We start from the raw sequence: 14,671 nt of genomic DNA on the forward strand, positions 1-14,671 counted from the left end.
GTACTGACATTCTCACCTAAGTCAGTTTCTTTTCCTTCCTCCCACACTCATCACCCACTAAGGACTTTTCTGTGTCTGGGCTGGCGAAATGATTTGTAGGTAACTGATTTAAGTTCATGCCAATCTCCGTCTGGAAAAGGTACCTGGTACATTTCTCGCTAGCCAAGCTTCAAGGCACGTTGCTGCCTTAGCATTCCTGACCTTCCTCTGGCTCGCTCCAGAGCCATTCCGAACGGATGGCATGAAAGATGGTCCAGAAGGGCTGCCTGTCAGGCGGACTGAGAAAAATAAAAACCCTCCAGGGCAAGCACAGACACTATGTTCCAGCATCTTCCAGACCTTTGCCTCCTCCAACAGGCCACAGGCCCAGAAGGTCAGGAAGCACTGGACACAAGAACATAACCACTGTATAAGAGTGCTTTACAAAAATTCTTACACGTTTATTCTCACTAATTCTTACCAAAAACTCTGTGAGGGAGGCAGGGCAGGTGTTATTATCCTCATATTACAAATAGGGAAAATAAGGCTGAGCATGATTGGTCAAGGTCAAAAGCGTAACTACTGTTAGAGAAAGCAATTCTCCAGACTCCAAATGCTGCTCTTCTCATTATTCGCTATTATCTTCCACCATTATATGAAGACCTCTTACTCCTAACCTCTCTCCCTTGTTCATTCCAGCAGCCCCAGGGAATCTTTATTTTCTGAAGACTAAGGATACAAACATCCAGTTACCCATCAAAGAACAGTCACAGCTACAAAAAAGCCTAGATTATCTGCTATTCATATCTCAAGGCCCTAGGGAATAACAAAATTAACAACAATACACAAACTATGTGTAGCACCTTATGTAGGTCACCAAGTAGCTTTGACTCCAATTTACAAATGAAGAAACTGAGGGTTAGAAAGGTTAAAGCCCAAGGTTACATGATAGGCATCAGAGTCATGGCTGATGCCCAGACCTGAGAAACAGAGAATGTTAAGAGTCAGAAGGGACCTTTGAGATCAGATGAAGAAATTGAGACCCAGAGAAAGAAGAGAGGTCACCGACCTAGTGCAGCATGTTTAGAAGGGTGAACATGATGATGACAGGACTGTAAAGCGTGACAAATGACAGTAAGTGGCAGAAATCTGAGATTTTTAGTTTGGAGACTTATGACCAGGAGGGGGCACAGACAGACAGACACTATGGCAATCTGTAAGACTAAAAAGCTGTCATGAGAGAAGGACTAGATTTGTTCTCTTTAATCACAAAGAGCAGAAATGAAAGCAGTGAGGTAGAAGTCATAGAGGAGCAGACTCTGGTTTCATTTAAAGGATAATGTCCCAACAAGGAAAAAGGAAAAGTGGAACGGGCAGCCTCAGTAAGAGTTTGGAAGGATACAACACAAAGATAAATAAGTAAATAAAGGTAATGTGAAGACAGAGAAAGAACTAAAAACCGGACACATCAGGGAAGGATTCAAGGTGGTAATTTGAAGGGAAATAATCATTCTGAGAAGAGGAGACATGAGGAGGAGATGGATTCAGGGCAAGGAAGACACTTTGTGAAAACGTGCAGAGGAGGGAAGAGATAAAATATCAAGTTTAGGGAAGAACGGAACAGAAGAATAGAGAAGAAAATGATGTGGATGGAGTGAAGGGAAGCAATGTGAAATATGGCTAGAAAAGCAGACTGAAGTCAATACAACAGGGAGCCACTGAAGGTGTCTGAAGCAGAGTAACATGATGAAATAGGCTCCTTAGCAGGATTATTTGGGCAGTTTGGGAGAAGACAGATGGGAGAAGTGGAAGACTAGCGGCAGAGAGACCACTCTGGAAATCCAATAAAACAATTGCTCTGTAAAACAGTTGCTAGCTGTATCACCCCGGGGAAACCATTTTCCCCCTGGGGTTCACCTTTCCTTATCTATAAAAGGAAAGGGCTGGACCAGGTGATCTCCAAAATCCTTTCCAATTCTAAAATCCTATGACTATATTAAGAGATTGACATTCTTGCAAACGTCTGCATCAGTGAACCTGCCAAGCATTTCATAAACTGAACTGGTAATGCCATCCATTCTACTGCTACTCAGGAGTGTGAATTCCTTTTAAATGCTTTTAAATGTTTCATTCCGAATTTTAAATTTTTTTAAATTCTAAATTCCTTCCTCTTTCCCTCTCCTCCCTCATTCATTGAGAAGACAAGAAACACAATACCCATTATATATATATATATATATATATGTATATATATATATATATATATATATATATATTATGTATGTATGTATGATGTCATGCAAAACATATTTCCACATTAGCTCTGTTTTAAAACACAAGGCAAGACAAATGCTGTCTCCCCCATTTGAATGCGAGCACCTCGTGAGGAAGGACCTTGTGCTTGTTCTCCTTTTACATCCCCAGAGCTTAGCACAGTGCCTGACATGTAGCGAAAGCTTAATGAATGCTTGTCGTGATGATGATGACAGCCCATGTCCACGCCAGAGGTCCCAGACTCTCACAGAACACACAAGCTGAGAGCACTGACTCTTCTTTCTATCTCTTTGCCTCAATCCTTTCTCTTGCTGCTGCCATGTTGCCACAGCTGTTCTTAAAGGAGCTCTAAGTCCCTTTGCAAATTGTCTGACCAGGAAAGGGAGAGCACCAGAGAAGCAAAGAAGCAGAAAAGGCAAGGTAGTATAGTCCCTGTTTTACAGATAAGAAAACCAATGTCTGGAGAAGGAAAGAAGGACTTGACCAAAGTCAGAAGAGAGAAAGAGAGAAATAAGGAGTAAGATGTATAACTCTACTCTCTGGGGCATTGGTTCTGAAGCAGAGAACCCCAGAGCCTAATTTCTTTTTTTTCTTCCTCAAGGCAATGGGGTGAAGTGACTTGCCCAGGGTCACACAGCTAGTAAGTCAAGTGTCTGAGGCCAGATTTGAACTCAGGTTTTCCTGAATCCAGGGCCAGTGCTCCATCCACTGTGCCAGCTAACTGCCCTGACAGCTTGGTTTCTAATCAGGTTTATTTAAAAATACAATGTATGAAGTACCTACTATGTGCAGAATATGATACACAGTTCCAGTCCTTAGGCTTCGCGATCATAGACAAACAAGCTCTCAAGAGGAGTCCCTTGAAACAGAGGGTAGTCTCAAGCTGCTACATTTAGCATGATTCTCATGCTATCTACAACAGGCCCTGCCATACTTTGGAGTTTTCAGCATAAGAACAAACTTGTCCTCCCCGCAAATTCTATAATCTCACACCGGTCTAGACTACATTACCCCATTCAGGGCCCACGTTGCTCTTGCTGTGAGGTATGACACAAAAGGCAGCGGCACGAATAAATAAGGAAAGAAAGCCCTGAGGAGGAGCCAGACTTGATTTGATTGGCCCAGAGAATTCTCAGGAGGAAATTCCTTCTACCAGTGCAGATCAGTACCTTCTTGGCAACTTGAGAGGCACACATCCAGTATGGGTCAAAGGCAAGACTAGAACCCAGCTCTTCAGGATTCTGAGTCCATTACACCATACCTGCTTCTGCTCAACAGACTTCTCAGGAGGAATAGTTTAAATGGAGGGTTTTGCCTTGTGATGGCAAAACTGGGCAAAGGTAAACATACACACAGTTTGGGCACTAAATTAATATTCATCAATAACTATGATGATATAGGCACGCACAAAGTGAGGAAGTTATTCAGCTTGTGACTACTTAAAATTCTAAGAATGTTAGAACTGGAAAAGAAGTTAGGAGTGATCTAGCATAGGAGCATTCAATTTTTTTTGACAGGAGGATCATATGCTCAGAAACCCACGTGTGTAGACCATTATTTTTTAAAATTATGATCATTAATAATTAATTCAAGGGTGTTCCAATGATACTTGGAAGTATACAAGCATACAGTCAGATCCAAATGGCCAATTAGTTTATTTAGGGCTAGCTAATAAGACAGACAGACACAGACATACAGACACACTTTTTTTTTTTTTAAAACTAAAAATTTTGGCCAGCCTACAATTTGTTACCAGGGACACAACTTGATTATATGAGTTCTAGTCCAAACTCATTTTAGAGAGGGAAGTGACTAGCAAAAGGTATTCTCTGAGGGGGACAGAGACAAATGAAAATTATTATATTCTTATGTATCTGAAAGAGCCCAGTACTAGATAGAAGTCAAGAGATTGCATTCTAAGACCAGTTCATAGAATCATCCATCTTGAGAGTTCTTAACCTTTTTGGTATCATGGACCCTTTTGGCAGTCTGTTGAAAGCCTTTGTCTATAAACAAAGGCAAGTCATTTCCCTTCCCTAGGTCTTATTTTCATGTGAATTGAGAAAAACTAAACTAGGCCATGAACTATTTTTGATAACTGTATTTCAATATAAATGTTTTTCTTTGTAATCTTATGCATTTTTACACATTTAAAAATATTATCCTGGAAGAGGCTATAGCTTTCAACAGACTGCCAAAAGGGTCCATGATACCAAAAAGGTTAAGAACTCTCAAGATGGATGATTCTATGAACTGGTCTTAGAATGCAATCTCTTGACTTCTATCTAGTACTGGGCTCTTTCAGATACATAAGAATATAATAATTTTCATTTGTCTCTGTCCCCCCCTGCCACTCTGTCCTCAATTTTATATAACTTAAGACAACTTGGTAATGGCTATGGCTAGTACCAAGAATAGTATAAAACTATAAAGAGCCAGCAAACACAGAACCTTGTTTAATAAAACAAGGTTTCAATCCGACAGGACTGCATTGAATTGTGAGATACCATTTGTTCTACAATACTCCCCTGATATCTATCGCTTCTAATGGCACTTCAGGAGAAAGATTGAATTTCTGTAAATGTTAAGACTTCTGACAGAACCAAAACTTTCTTTGAAAAGGGACAACTGTGAGGGTACAAAGGAGAAGGAGAATGGAAGCAAATACGTTTTAAAATGTTTCTCCCCCACCTCTTTAACTGACACTGTGCCATCAGCCACGTAGTCAGTCGTCAAGCATTTATCAAATGCCTATTACGTTCCAGCCACTGTGCTAACTGCTAGGACGTAGGGAGTACCTAGAGAGGAAGTCGGCACTTTCTCTTCAACTTACATCCTTAGAGACACCTAGGGGTTCCACAGCTAAAATGCATTGGGCAGTACTGGAACCCAAACCTTCCAGATCCTGAGTTTAGCACTAACCACAACAAAACAACCACCACTACCATTACTACTACAACTAGAATAATAATGATGATAATGACAATGAGGAGGAGGAGGATGGTTGATATTATTTTTATGACTTCTGTGGTGCTCACTATACATCAGAATGCCAGGTGACATTTGTAAATCTAAAATAAGTTTGTCGTTATTGTCTCTGGAAAATACAAACAATGTGGAAAATACAAATAATGTGTGTGAATATAGTTGTACTGGTAAACTGATCATGTTTGGCATATTTGGAATTGTGAAAGCCTAGGAAGGGAAAAAAAAAGAACCACTAGAAATAAAGTTTTCTTGTTTTTCTCTTGAATTTCAAAAGCCTCACCTCCCTGTCTACTCATCATGTTTCCATTTCTTTTCTTCCCATGTCTGGCCCTGAAGAATCAGACTTGGGCTGGCATAGGTGTGAAGAGAAGGCTATTTCACATCAGTGAGGTGTCTGGGCCTGTGTATGTGTGCTGCAGGAAAGGATCAGCCAAGAGAGGACAGCTGAGAGGAACACAAGGGGGAGAAAACAGCCACACTTAATTTAAGAGACTCTGGGGGGACCAAGCAAGGTCCATACAGGGGCAGGAAGTTCCAATGGGATGGAATCTAGGGGCTTAGAAAGATCTTTGACAAAAAAAGCACATAAGAATATTATGTAAGTGTAGAAAGCTCCAGCTCCAGATTTCCCCTTAAAAGTGACTTATCAGTTGTCTTGAAAGCCAGTATATCGTTTTGTTTTTTACACACTCACAGCACAAAGGAATATAACTCTCTTTAGATCAGTCAACACTCAGATCATTAACATTAACAATAGCTAGCATTTATACAGCACTTTAAGGTTTACAAAGTGCTTTTCAAATATTATTTCATTTAATTCTCACAACAACCCTGGGAGGTAGGTGCTATTATTATCCTCATTCTACAGATGAGGAAAGGAGGCAAACAGATTAAGTGACTTGTCCAGAGTCACACACCTATCAAATATCTAAGTCTGAACGGATGTGAATTCAGGTGTCTCTGACCTCAGGGTCTGATGCTCTTGGTAATGACTGCCTTAGCTTGAAGCACAGTCAGTGTAACCCAACAACGATTTAATGATTGCTGTGGGTAGATACATAATTCCTGGTCTTAGAGAACTTAAAATCTAGAAAGGAGATATGATACCTATTCAGCTCAACTATAGGCTCTTGCTAAATTGCCAACTCTTCATCTGTAAAATGAGGCAGCTCTAAACTTACGAGCCTTTATTTATTCCATTCCAAATACTTTGCCTGCTGAAGTACTACTCATTTAAAAGTTTGTTAAGTCAAGTATCACCTGATTTACAAAGCCTTTCATGGATACCAGCCTCCTTACCTCTTGTCAGTAATTGCTTTCTTTCTTAGAATTTGCATAAAAAACGGTTTCTCATTTTGAGAATATACACAGCATAAGATGTGTATTATAGTTATCTTTGTACTTTAACTCCCATCTGGATTTTAAGTTTCATGAAGGCAGTGCAATGAGTACCTTACCTAACTAAACTTTGTATTTCTTCCCAGTGTCTATTACAGAGCTCTGCACAGAGTAGCCATTTTATAAATGCCAGAGAATCAAAGAGTTTCATAAGTGTAATGGACCCCAAAGGTCATCTAATTCCTTCAACCCACACCTGAACAAGAAACCCATATAATATTCCTCCCAAGGGAATGTCCAGTCTCTTTTTGCAGACAGCCAATTAAAACAATAAAAAACAAACAAAACAACTAGCCCAATCAATTTCTGAATATTTCTAAATGATACGAAGTTTTTTTTCATACCTTATCCTTCCCCAACCATCTACCCCACCTAACCACGCTGAACAAATCACTGCATTTCATGATTCTGGCCACTTTCTCTGGCTGTTCCCCAAGTCTCTCCTCTCCACCTCCTGGATTTTTCTTCAGGTCCCAGCTAAAATCCCACACCCTTCCTGGTCCTTTTTAATTCTAATACCTTCCCTCTGTTGATTATCTCCAATTTATCCTGCATGTAGCTTGTATGTAGTTTGTACAAAGTTGTCTGCATGTTTTCTCCTCCATGAGACCATGAACTCGAAGAGCAGAGACTGTTTTTTGCCTTTCTTTCTCTGTATCTCCAGAGCTTAACATAGTACCTGGCACAAAGCAACCACTGACTAAATGCTTGTTGCTGACTTGTGACTATCTGCAAAAGGGGAGTTTCTATACCTGAAGTTCTATATACTGAAGAAATCATACATCCAAATCTTAAATAAGCAAATGTGTGTGGCAAATGTGTGTGACAAGACTGAATACAGTTAACAATTATACTTGTGAGTGAGTCATCCATCTCCCTCTCCCTGCTATCTCTCAAAGATCAATTTTTAAAAGCCTCCCCTGGCCTTCTTGCTCCTGTGACTTCTCATCATTCAATTACTGAATAAATGATACAGAAACACATAAGTTCTTCCTGTTCATTCAGGTAAATCTGAAATCTCTTTAATGGCTGTAAATTTTATTCTGAAGGTGAATTTGATTTTTTTTGGATGGCCAAAAGCCATCCTGAGCCAAGTGTGGTGAATAAGCTTGAAGGCTCAAGCCAAGGAATTCTCTGGCATAAAAAAAAAAAAGTTAAATCTATAGACTGATAAGCATGCCTTTCTCCTCTAGCTAATAAGCAGGCTCTGAAGACAGGTTTCTCAAGATATGAACCCACAGGTATGTTCTGAGCCATGGTAATATTGCTGAATCCTGATTAACACGTACTCAAGAACAGAGGGTTGTCATATTTGGATCACCTTTGCTCACCATTTGAGTAATAATCGAGGAGAGGGAGATGCTATCCTTTTAGTGGCCTGATCCTAAAAGTGTGTTCATTCACACACACACACACACACACACACACACACACACACACACACACACACGTCCTAAATGGTCAATAGAGTGAAAGGCCTTCGAATAAATTACCTGACATTCCTGCAGAAAAGTTCTTCAAAGATGGTCTCTGTACCACTGTGTAGGACTCGCCTACCACAAACACCTTGTACAGGACAGCATTGTGATTGATGAAGTTCTGAATCACACAGGGGGGCTTGATGGCACTGAGGCCTTCCTGGTTGAAGATGATGGCCATCTGATGAAATAAGAAAAATAATTCAATTCTGTCCTCATTTATTTCAACATATGATTATTAAACATCTGGTATTTGTGACGCACTTGGTACACTGCCTGGCACATAGCAGGTGTTTAATAAATGTTTATTGATTGACAACAGGTATATAAAAAGGATTAGATAATAAAACTAACTTAATAGGACATTTATCATACATAATATTTATAAAAAGATATGTAAGGCACTATGGCTACAAAGACAACAATGACATAGGATCTGGTCTCAAAGAACTTATAATTAAGGCAGTTAAAACCTGTATACAAATAAGCATGATACAAAATAACAGTATGAGAGTGGAAAAGGAGAAAGACAAAGCTGCAGGAGAATTTGAGAAAGAGATCATATTTTGGTGTAAGAAGTGGGGAAAGGATCCAGGAAGGCTTGAATCAGTCAACAAGTATTTGTTAAACACCTACTATGGGCCAGGTGCTAGGAATATAAAAAACAAACAAAAAACCAGAAAGAGTCATTGCCCTCGGGGCAGCTAGGTGCCCAGGATAGAGCACTGGCCCTGGAGTCAGGAGGACCTGAGTTCAAATCCTGCCTCAGACACTTATTAGCTATGTGACCCTGGGCAAGTCACTTAACCCCATTGCCAACCCTCCCCCACCCCCGGAAAAAAAAAATACAGTCCCTGTTCTCCAGGAGCTTTCATTCTATCTGGGGAGAAAAAATGTAAATACATACTATATAAATATAATATAATGCCAAAAGACATTAGCAGCTGGGGGAATATCAGGAAAAGCCTCCCACAGAATGTGATGCTTGAGCTGAGCTTCCAAGGAAAACAGCTAGTCTTGAAGGAGATTTCAAGCACCATACATTATTAAGTACTTACTATATGCCAGGTACTGTGCTAAATGATGGGGATACAAACAAGGGCCAAAAAGATCCCTGCCTTTAAGGAAGAATGGGGGGAGGGAGGAAAGAAGGAAGAGTGGAAGGAATGAAGAAGGGAGGAAAGGGAAGGAGGAGGAAAAAGGAGAAGAAAGGAAGGAGGGATGCATTCATATAGCACTTATTACATGCCAAGCAGTGTGCTAAGTGCTTTACAAATATCCCACAACCACCCTGAGAGGTAGGTGCTATTATCAACTGCATTTTTGAGATGAGGAAACTGAGGCAGGCAAACACTGAGTGAACTGCTTAGGACAACACAGCTGGTAAGTGTCTAGGGCCACATTTGAAATCAAGGCTTCCTGAATTAATACCTGGTGCTCTAGCTGCACCACTTAGGAGCTTCTTATATAAATATATCCTAGCTCCCCAACCTAACTCCTGCCCAAAGATCTATAAAACCTGATTTTAAATCATGGCTTTGCCACTTACTAGAGATGTTCAAAAGTCACCTGGACTCTGAGCCTCAGTTTCATCACTGATAGAATGGGGATAATAACACTTATACTATCTCCCTGACAGGACTGTTGTTGAGTTTTATGAATGATAAACCCTAGGTAAATCTTAATCACCCAGCATTCATTAGCACCAAACACATTCCAGGCACCGTGGTAGTACATCTCCAAGGATGTCATGATGGAAAACGCTATCCACATCCAAAGAAAGAACTATGGAGTTTGAATGCAGATCTAAGCACACTATTTGCTATTTTTTTCTTCTGTTTTGTTTTCTCTTTCTTGTGGTTCCTCCTATTGGTTTTAATTCTTCCTTAAAACATCACTAATGTGAAAATATGTGTAATGGGAATGTATATGTATAGCCTATATCAGATTGAGTGCTGTCTTGGGGAGGGAGGTGGAAAAAAAATTTAAAACTCAAAAGCTTATGAAAGTGATTATTGATAAATTAAAATAAATAGAAATTTTTTTTTAAATTAGAGTAAATGCCACTAGCTTTCTTTGTCTAACAGGAAATACGAGAACTTACTGGTATTTTTTATCACTCCAAACAACATGGGGCTTCATCTATCAGCACAGCACTCTCTGGGTTGATTTTTAAATCACAGGATAGAATGGGGAAGCCCAGTAAAAAATGTCCAATGAGATGGAACACTACACTAATACAAACAGCATCATACAGCACAGACAAGCAACAGAACCAAAAAGACTAATTCCAAGACATCTGGAAACTCTCAAGCCAATATAAAATCCAAATCCTGAGAGACCTTGGCAGGTCTGTTTCACTAGACACCAGACCATTTCTGTTAAGGGCTACAGAATTAATAATAATTGTCTTACAATTATGGATTGCAGAGTAACTTGGAGAATATAAATCCCCAGGTACCCAGCATGATTTACTGGGTTACCATTATATAGGCAGGTAAGTGGAACTAGCAGGTAACTAGAATCACAAAGGTTGGGTGGGGACAGGACTAGAACAAAAACTCATTGCTCTCAATTGCTCATTATAATCTGAGAGTGAACATTAGGCACCAGGGGAAAATGCTCTTAAAAATTATATTCTTTCACACTTGCCCTGAGCAATTAAATACTCCAGAAAAACACGAGGAAGGAGGGCAATGGGTAAATACTAAAAAGGGCCCCCCTTTCTTTTTTTTCTTTCCTTCCTTCCTGCCTCCCTCTCCCTCCTTTCCACGCACACACATATATACGCAATTAAGTAGGTATATACACATATGCATGCTTTTCTCTCCTGGGTACCCATCTCAAAGAGGATGTCCCCAGGCCTGCAGACCTTAGTTTAGATTCAAGCTAAATCCTTAGACCAATAAATTACTCTCAAAAAAATATTTAAACTCTTAAACGGGGCTGTTTGCAGGTGGAAACAGTGAGTGAGTGACAGAAAGTAAGTATGGAAAGAGCCTCAAGCAAAAGAGAGCAATGCTGCAAGTTAGGAGGCATGCATCCCAGTCCTTTGTAGCCATCGTGTGAACTTACATATATTTCCTCTCCTGCACAGCAAGGTTGGTTGTATTTGATGATGACCTGCCAGCTCCCACATATATGATTTTGTTGCAACAAAAGATGAAATCTTAGCACATGTTGACATACAGAAAGGAATGGACCTTCTTTCAAATATGAAAAGGCAAGAGCATTATATTGTGGGAGGATACTGCTATTTACTATTACTTATCTGGCCCGAATCACAAAAGCAGTAGTATGCTGCAGTAGAAAGAACACTACACTAAGGATGGGGAAAGAGCATAGTGAAAAATCTGACATATTCACTCTCAGACTGATTGAATTGGCCACAGAACACAAAATGTTGAAACTACAGAACAACCAATTAATCAACCAATATCAATAAACATTTACTGTGCCAAATGCTGGAACACAGAATGCAGGACTCAGGGGTCAGGAAAACTCAAGATCAAATGCTGCCTCAGATACCCCCTAGCTATGTGACACGAGGCAAACCACTCAAACTCTCAGTGCTTCTGTTTTCAAATCTGTAAAATGAAAATGATGACAGCACCTGTTTAACCTGGTAGTTGTGAACTAATTAACACAGTAAATTAACATTAACATATGTAAAGTACTTTTCAAACCTTAGAGCACTCCACAAATGCTAGCTAGTACTCTACCAGAGGGCCTTTAATGTACAGTTATTTGTAAATCTGCCTCATTATTAAGGGATTGGACCTTGTTTTTGCCTTTCTTTATATCTCTACTATTTAGCACACTGTCAGGCACACAGCAAACACTTAATAAATGCTCCTAGATTAACTCCTGGATTTGGAGTCAGAAGACCTCGGTTCAAATTCTACATTCAACATTTTACTAGCTATGTGACCCTGAGTTAACAATCTTAACCTCTCTGAGACTCAATTTCTTAATCTATAAAGTGGGGAATGCCATAAGTTGCACTACCTAACTCAAATAATTATTATGGGGGGCTTAAATGAGATAAAGCACATGGCAGGCTTTGAAGTGCTATATAAATGTCAATTATACTTAATTTAATTATAATTTTAAAAATTTAATATTAAGGAATAATGATAATAATGATAATAGCTAGCATTTATATAGCATCTACTATTTGCCAGTCATTGTGCTAAGCACTCTAAAACGCTTCTCTTACTGGATCCTCCCAACTCTGGGACATATGGTTGCAAGAATTCTCAGGGCCCTCACTAGCCACTGCATGAATGAGTCTGACAGACATGTGTATGGCAGTGTATTTATCCACTCAAGAGTGTGACAGACACCATCAGTGGGTGATGGACATGTATATCTCACAATTCAACAGATAGCATATATGTAGCCTCTCCCGAGCTATGTGGTCCAGAGCTTGGGTAAGGTGAGGCAGGGCACATAGAGATAAACAAGCACATTTTTAACAAAAGAAAAAAGATGCTTAAATTATTACAAAAGGAAAAAAACTTGTTTTCAGCATTCATTAAGTCCACAGTTGAAGAACATAACTAGATCCTAGAACTCACAGCTTAAGGGGTTGTCTTGACCACCCAGGAAGCAAGGCCTTCCTGCTAAATATTCAAGGCAATTTAGCATAAAATCAGAATCCTAGAACTGGAAAGGACATCAGGTAACATTGAATTTAACTATTAATTGAAACACGAATCCTTTCCTACCACGTCCCAAACAAGTGGTCATCCAATCACTCCTTTTATTAAGAAAAAATTTTTTCTGTTAACAAAAATTGTCTTTCCTTCTTACCATTCCCTTCCTTAGAAAAAAGAAACTGAAATTCTTTTAATACATGAGCAAAGTCAAATAAAACTAATTTACCCAATCACTCCTAAAAAGATCCTCAGTAATTGAAAAAATTCACTACCTCCCAGTAGTTTGTTCCAGTGGTTATTGGAGTGGTTAGTCATTTCCTCCTCCGGCTCATTCTGCAGATGAGAAAACTGAGGCAAACAGGGTTAAGTGACTTGCCCGAGGTCACTAAGTGTCTGAGGCCAGATTTGAACTCAGCGAAGATGAGTCTCCCTGACTCCAGGCCCAGCACTCTGTGCACTATGACACCACCTAGCTCTCAAGATGACCCATTTAACTGTTGGTCCTTTTTCAGGAAGCCTTTTTAGTTCCCATTTTTGGCACTTTTGGTGGTGCTTTCCCTCTGGGACTGCTTTCCATCTACTCTCTCTAATTAGGATGTAGATAGCTATTTGCATGTCTGGGAGGGCAGAGGCAGGGGCTGTGTGTTGTTGCCTTTCTTTCTATCTCCAGCACCCTGCTAGACACATAGCAAGTGATTAATATAATGCTGATTAACTTATCTCTTTTGTTGAATTACAATCTCCCCTTTTCTACCTGCTTTTCCGTTGTCCCCAGTATTATCTTACAAATACTGTGCAACTACAAAATGCGAACATTTTATTACCGTTAGCTCAAAATACACGCACAGCCATATCTGAACACTGGCTCAGGTTCCCTAAGTCTGTCTAATGCTTAAGCTGAGAGTTGACGATGATAACTCAAATTTATATAGTATTTCAAGATTTAACAAAGAACGTTCTTTTCAGCAATCCATCAAGATAGCTTGTACGAGTATTATTATCCTCACCTGCAGATGAAGAAATTAAGAATGATTGAAGAGTGATTGTGTCAATCAACATCTTGGTCGGAAACATTTACTAGTTGTGGGAACAAGTTCTCAGTGACTCAGTTTCCCCAATGTCTGTAGGAATCTACTTCTCAAGGTTATTGTGAGGATCAAATGAAATAATGTACAGGAAACATTTTGAAAACCTGTAAGTACTATGTAAATGTTAGCCCTTAATATCTTTTTCTTCATTATCACTCCCGCCAGAACCCTCAGCCTCTCAGTCCCTATATGCTCAGGAAATGTAAACTGATGCTAGCTCTGGAACACTCCAGGCAGCTGATGTCATCAAGGGAATAAACTGTTTCACATAAGGTTCCAGATAGTGACGCCCCCAAGTCCATGGCACTGTGCCTTGCCCTGTAAGACTCAGGACTTACTCCCAGGAGAGATGAAAGAGCAAAGTGGGAAGGTCTGAGCAAAGTATATCCACCCACGGTAATAACACTGTGGTTTCCATGGAAACTTTACACCATCGAGTAATAATGAGTACCAAGACAGAATGAGAATCAAGATGAAAAACATCCCCTTTGAAAGGGAAGGAGGGAGGGGAAAAACCCTAAACAGATTTCCTAGGCAGGTGTCCGTGGGGATGGCTGTGGGGTGGGGTGGGAGGGAGAATGAAAGGGCCATAAACCACACTCAAGTTTGATAAAAAACAAATTTTAGGAGAAAGGCACAGCTTACACTCTCTCCGCTGTGCTATTTGATCCTCTTCCCTCAGCTCTCAAAGGCTAGGCCAGCTGAACAGAAATCTGTAATTTACAGGGCCTGCCAAGGTAAAAATTTTCAAGTCAGGCCCAGTGAGAGACTAACATCTAAGCACCAGCCAAGACAAATTTAAGAG

The 14,671-nt window shown here is 39.9% G+C and overlaps 1 protein-coding gene across 3 annotated transcripts in view; it reads right to left on the reverse strand.

The window, feature by feature from the left end:
• ITPK1 (inositol-tetrakisphosphate 1-kinase) overlaps nucleotides 1–14,671 on the reverse strand; it is a 301,192-nt gene that overhangs the window by 23,676 nt on the left and 262,845 nt on the right. For all 3 annotated transcript variants that reach the window (XM_021000285.2, XM_021000286.2, XM_021000284.2), the window contains exon 8: nucleotides 8,133–8,298. In XM_021000285.2, coding sequence (XP_020855944.1) covers nucleotides 8,133–8,298 — 166 coding nt within the window. The remainder of the gene's footprint in view (nucleotides 1–8,132; nucleotides 8,299–14,671) is intronic.

Source organism: Phascolarctos cinereus, unplaced genomic scaffold (assembly GCF_003287225.1).
Source record: "Phascolarctos cinereus isolate Bilbo 61053 unplaced genomic scaffold, phaCin_HiC Scaffold_3;HRSCAF=262, whole genome shotgun sequence".
Taxonomy (NCBI): domain Eukaryota; kingdom Metazoa; phylum Chordata; class Mammalia; order Diprotodontia; family Phascolarctidae; genus Phascolarctos; species Phascolarctos cinereus.